The sequence below is a fragment of the Pundamilia nyererei genome, unplaced genomic scaffold (assembly GCF_000239375.1).
Source record: "Pundamilia nyererei isolate P.nyererei 1_Seehausen unplaced genomic scaffold, PunNye1.0 scaffold00006, whole genome shotgun sequence".
Classification (NCBI taxonomy): domain Eukaryota; kingdom Metazoa; phylum Chordata; class Actinopteri; order Cichliformes; family Cichlidae; genus Pundamilia; species Pundamilia nyererei.
Window position 1 is genome coordinate 1,618,654 of NW_005187407.1, and position 6,366 is coordinate 1,625,019.

At 43.0% G+C, this 6,366-nt stretch overlaps 1 protein-coding gene across 7 annotated transcripts in view; it reads right to left on the reverse strand.

The window, feature by feature from the left end:
• trim36 (tripartite motif containing 36) overlaps positions 1 to 6,366 on the reverse strand; it is a 28,865-nt gene that overhangs the window by 21,697 nt on the left and 802 nt on the right. For 3 of the 7 annotated variants that reach the window (XM_005722020.1, XM_005722019.1, XM_005722017.1), the window contains exon 2: positions 2,903 to 3,137. In XM_005722020.1, the coding sequence (XP_005722077.1) occupies positions 2,903 to 3,137 (235 nt within the window). Of the gene's footprint in view, positions 1 to 2,890; positions 3,138 to 3,972; positions 4,176 to 6,366 lie in introns of those variants that run through there. The other 4 variants (XM_013913930.1, XM_013913925.1, XM_013913922.1 and 1 more) reach the window with 2 other exon arrangements.

The window sequence follows — 6,366 nt, forward strand, 5'->3', positions numbered from 1 at the left end:
AGCTGCCCATATTCACAGAATTTACAGAAAATGTAAAAATATTGTGATTTATATCGTTATCGGACGATAGATGTCTTATATCGGGATATGAGATTTTGGTCATATCGCACAGCCCTAATGTATAATTCAGTTACATTTTCCAATAAGAGCATGGAAAACATACTTTAATAGAAAGCAGGTAAGCAAAGCTAACCATCTCCTGGCTATAGTTTTGCATCAAGCATTTCACTTCTAAAACACAGACAAGAAAACAAATTTGCTTATTTCTCAACATGTGACAAGATTACTAAAGCCAACGCAGCCTTCGCCAGCCAACTCTTATTGAGGGTTAGCAGTTAAAGGTTAGCTGTGTTTATAGCCCCAAAACTGGGAAACGTCACGTTTTAGTAACCGCCTTTTTCAAGTCACAGTACAGCAAGGCTTGTCCAAGCTGCACACTGATAAATATAGTCTCAAGTCTTTTCTTTCGCTCCCTTCATCTAATCCCTCAGTCATTCCTCTCAGGCAGGTTGCATCACCATGGCTACCAATGAGCTGAGCTCCCAGCAGTGAAGGCGCTAGGAGAGTTAGTTTGTTCTGTTGGGAGTTAGTGTTAATAATGTACTTCAAGGCTTCCTTCTTACACTCACTGGAAATCTGCACTCATGAACAGCCTTATTAAATATCATGTCAACCAAATGTCACTGAATTTACTGTACGTTAATGCTGTGCATTGACCTGAAAGGAGGCAGTAGTCATACTGAGTCCAGTGGCTCTGTGCACAACCTGGATTTTTGCAGGACCTCAGATTTGTTTACTCAAAAAGCAGGATTTGATTATTTCCTGCATCAACAGACGCGGTCCTGCCAGTACGGAACAAACTTGAGCCGAACAGGGAGACTGTTCAAGAGCCCTGCCTCAGCGGTTTGGAACCAGCGCTGAATAACTTGCAAAGAGTTCACCTCAGTAAACTTCGGCTTTGTTAGTGCTACCCCTCTGATTTTGACAGTGTTCCAAGACGAGATGTTGGTTAAACATTACTCAGTCTCATACAGCACGAGTTACTGAATAGCCATAATTGTAAGAAAATGAGTGCCCACCTTTATGCACAAGTCTGCATCAGTTCAAAAATAAATAAATCAAATAGAGTCTAAAAATCAAGCACTGTAAACTTGATTTTAAATCAACTTTCACAGCATAATCACTCAACATGTTGATTTGGGGTCAGCCATTGATTATGCCCAAACGTCATCTTAAAGAACAAATTGAAAAATCAATTTAAAATGGAAAAAAGCACAAACCTTTAATACCAGTGATTTAAACACATTACATTCAACACTACATCTCGAATGGTGTCCCAGTTCAATACAACACACTCATAAAACACTGAAATAAAAAAGGATTCATCGGCACATATGTAGATGTTTGGCATTTTAAGGCATGCATACGCTCTCTGGTAAACATCACAGCAGCAATGTCACAATTTACTTGATTTTTGTATCTGTCGTCTCCTTTTTTTTTTTTTTAAGAAGGGGAAAAAGTAAGAATTGCACAGAGAGACTTGATTAAACTCTGCAGATTTCAAATATGCACACACTCTTTCCCAATCCCATTATTCCAGCATGAACCCACGACCTGCTTGGAGTTGGTATGTAGCATTTAAGTCAGACACAGCCCGAGTGATGTCAAGGGCGCAAATGAGACAACATCTTTCAGAAAATGGCCTCAAGCCCAGAGCTCTCAGGAGCCACAGAGGCGGCCTTGTGTCCCACCATGACGCTTTTTTTTTTAGGCTTAGACATTGACCCGCTTGAGCCGGACTGCAACAGTGCAACGTGCTGTGCAGAGAACATAAACATAATTTAGCCACCTGCGCCCGGACAAATCTCAACCAGCTTTCCTCCTCCCAGCTCAGCTTGGTTTTAAGAGTTTAAAATTACTCTAAATAAAAACGCAAAAAAAGGAGCTTACAGATCTCCTTTGTTCACCCGTGTGTACATAACATGCACACACAGACGATACACACATATCCAATTAAAGGTGTAGTGAAAATGATAGCTGCTCTTCTTGTCATTACTTTAACATTTCCAAATTTGTTTGATGCCCCGGGGACCAATAGAAGGCAGACAGTGAGGATTAGGGCCTGATGGAGCTTGTCAACATTTCTTTTCGAAGACAAAACTTAAGCTCGTCGACTTACTCTTCTTTCTCTCTAATGAGGCCTGCAGAAGCAGACGGGATCAGAAGTAGTGATGACTGACTGTGTTACGGCTGAGGGGTAAAATGATTAAAAATCATTTCTCAAAGTTAGTTCTGCGTTATCTAGGACAAGAAGAGGGGAGAGCGGCGTCTGAGGCGCCCTAGCACCCAAACGTCGCACAATACTTGGCCTATTTAGAGTCTCTCCCAGTTTCCACGAGTCTATTCACACACACTCAACCATTAATTTGCATTGGCTAAAGATTTGCTTATTTGTTCATGAAGCACTCTTCTCAGTTGCACTACCTTTTTTTTTTTTTCCCCACCCAAGCCTTCGGTTTTTATTTGTGTCATACTTTTCCTTATTTGAGAAGCCTTCTTTCCCTTTCTGTAGAGGAAAATCCCAACACCTGTTGCATGCAGCCTTTTGACAAGAAGCAAAAGCAAAAGGTGAAGTTGAAGGAACAAGGAGGAAGATGTTACAGGAAGTTGGCATTACCAATTCCCCTAGGAATCACCACAAATGGTCGAGCATTGCATTTTGTGTTCTGATTATTAGCTTCCATTAGGCAGTGCAAGAGCTCCCACTGTTCCTGCTAATGCCCTCGATACACAAGCTTTTCAAAACCTACAGAAATATGAGATTCAACTCCCCACACCATAATCCTTCCTGTGAAGCTCACTTATAAGTTAACAAGCTTTGGTTCCTTACCCTGAGACCCACCTGATCTCACAAGCCTGTCCAGCCTCTCCATGGAGGGGGAGGGCACCCTGGACCTGGGGCTGCCCGGTAGGGAGCACTCAGAACCGGCATCAAAAGAGTCCTCGTGGTTCAACATGAGCAGCTCTTTCACACATTTGTGGCAGACGCTGTGCTGGCAGGGCAGGATCAGCGGATGGGTGAAGAGCTCCTTGCAGATTGGGCAGATCAGCTCCCTCTCTATGTTCTTGATCGGGACCTGATGATGGAGAAGGGATAACTGAATAAACTAGATTTATTTTTTAACATTTAGAGGCGTTTTCAGACGGCACAAGTGCTGTCAGGTACACCGAACAAGACAAAAATAACTTGGAAACAAAAAAGGTGAACAGAAAGACAGAAATAGCATCACAGCTCAGAAGGATACAGCTCTCTTTGATTCCCAGACAACTACTATAATGAAGATGCTGTCTGAAAATCTGAGCAGGTATGCGGTGTCACTGCAGGTGGAGAAATGCACTTTAAGGTGGGCACACTGGGGTGTAGGTCTGACGGACAGCTATACTGATTTCAATCACTCCCCTGACTATCACAATAATGGCCATCCGCAGTGTATTTAACATGTTAACGATAGATTACATAAACCGGGATTAAACCCTGCTAAATATAGAGAAACAGTGAAACGCATGAGCCCAGCAGCTCACGTTTCAGCACATTAAAGACGATTACGAGCGCCTCTGCAGCAGTCCTAAAGCGGCAGATTGGTGATTTCTTTCAGGTGGTGTGATGAGACATCCTGGCGTAATCAATCAATCCATCCTCCTGCTGGTGGTGGTGCTTGAACAGCAGTAATTTAGAGAAAACACTCACGTGTTAAATACCCAGAAGGATAAAGGGAAGTTTAAACAGAAAACAGTGACCAAGCCTGTTTGAAGCGAGTCACTACGCAAAGAAATAAGTGAAACAAACGCTGGAGTCAGCAATGAATGGAGACTGGTAACTTTTAACAATACCCAGTCCCAGCAGCAGAGGCGAACAATGACGAGTCTCACACACACACACACTACCATGAAACTCACTTTTCTCCAACTTACCCCGTTTATGCTGCTACGCCGCATCTCTGCAGACATCCCGGGGGAGAAAACGCTGTGTGAGAGACTTAAAAACACTTAACCCGGCGTGTTGGCTCGAGCTAAAATACCCGAACTTCTCCGACGCGACGTGAAGATGCCGACAGCGACGGATGAGTGAATTTAAATAGAGCGACGCTGCTGAGAGAGTCTGCGCCGGCCGCCCGGAGTGAATCAGCAGCCGCTTCTCTGCTGCAGGAGAGCAGGAGGGGAGGGGAGGAGAGCCGTGTGGGAGGGGGGAGTGCGGATGGGCGGATCGAGCCGAATATCGGCAGTATCGTTACTGGCGCGATAGAATCGATAATTTCATAAGAAAATGTTCAAATACACGAAACGCTGAAAGGTTGTTTTTTTTTGTTGAATTAACTAATTCTTGTGAAAAGTTACTGAATTATGTTACTAGGTCATTGAAACACATGCAAACATAGGTGGAAATACAGTATATAAGGCAAAAACAAAGTTTGTACAATCCTAATAAGCTTGCAAGTCAATATTTGGTGTGACTCAATATTTCTTCAACAAGCTTGTAAATTCTTTGAGTGCTCTTCAGGAACAGTTCTCCGGGCTTCTTGAAGGACATTGAAAGCTTTTCTTTGGATGTTGGCTCCTTTCTGTTCTGTTGTTTGTCCAGATGATCCCAGTCAGTGTTCCCAGTGTGACTGTCAGTGTTCCATTGTGTGCTTTTCTATCCTGGTATGCTTTTACTGCTCTGGCAGTGTGTTTGAAAAAGAGAAAGAAAGAAGGGCGGGGGGGGGGCCTCAAGACTTTTGCACAATGCTGTATATCAGGGTGACAGCCCAGGTTGACATTTTTGGGAGACAATGTTGAATGTTTGCAGTCAAACTGAATTCGGGAAAAGTATGCTGTGTTTGCAGATGTTAGCAATGTGGTGTTTAATGTGTGAAGGCTTGTTGAGAACAGACCGGTAATTAAAGTGTCTTCATGTGCCTATCAGCACTTGAATTTGAAGTTCAAGGGAAAGCTCTCAAAAGCTTTACAAAAGTACTTAAAATACAAAACAGCCTACCCTTTTCAGTATGTCCATCTTTACACCAGGTTACTACACTGACACCCAGAAGCAAAGGGGGCCTGTAAACTGAGACTGCCGTGCTCGTTACAACGTCAGGGTCCTTCCCATTACATTAGAGGATTTATGACTCTATAAATGCTTGCTGTAGTGATTATTGCGCAGGTCTGCAATTATTTTATTGAACACTAGGGTTGCCTGGCAAGTCACCCCAATAATGTTTCAGTTAGAGAACAAAAAGTGACCATAAAATAAGTTGGGTGCTTTGAGGAGGAGCTGTAATTCCTTCAAGAAGTAAAGTGGCCATGTTATTTGAATTGATTAACCGGCTTCTGCATGCACAGTCACTGGAGGCACAGAGGGCAACTTTAGGACTCTGTTTAGTCATTTGTTTGTTTGCTGGCAGACACTCGGGCCTTGCAGCGACACTGCCAGACAGCACTGTCTTGCTGCTGTGTCACATGATGAAGTTTCTGCCACTGCCCTGTGCTTCTGTTCCTCACAAAGTCCAAAGACTTGACAACATTAAATGTCCTGTATGATGTCATTATGTCATATGCTGTATGTCAACCTGTGACTGACTGACAGCCTGTCCTGAGTTTAACTTGGTCCTCTAGGATTTGATTCACCCTCCAACAGCCCTCTTTGATTGGATGGTGATCTATTAAAACTAAATTTAACAGTTTCACAGAGGTCGTAGAAATGTTCTGACACGTTACCCTCACTTACAGCATTTTTGCACTGCTGTTCACAGAAAGACGCTCAGCAAAGAATTTCTAGTTACTGTTTCATTAATAGATTTACTGGGCTCCTAATTTTATTTATTCTCTAGTATAACACTATCACTCACTGTGCACGACAGGTCTTACAACAGCTTAAAATATAACAGAAATCTGCAACTGCGGCTGGCATGTGTGAGTCAGTCGCCTCTAAGGTCTTCTCCTGTTTCTGTCACACACGAAACACATGCACAGCTCTGTGCACGCATGAACGAATGCCAGAGATTGTGCTAGCAGGAGAGATACATTTCAGCACATTCTGTCAGTCTGGAGTGCATGAAATGGGTAAAGACACCCACCCAGCCCTCCCCTTTTAGTCGCAAACACACCTCAGTAACCCAGTCTCACCAAAACCACAGCTGCTGCCAAGTGGCCCACATAAGTCAGTGTTCTCCCTGCAGCAGTAACCAGTAACACACCCAGAAAAACCTCTAATTAAACTCATCATGTTCAATTTTTAGATAGATAGATAGATAGATAGATAGATAGATAGATAGATAGATAGATAGATAGATAGATAGATAGATAGATAGATAGATAGATAGATAGATA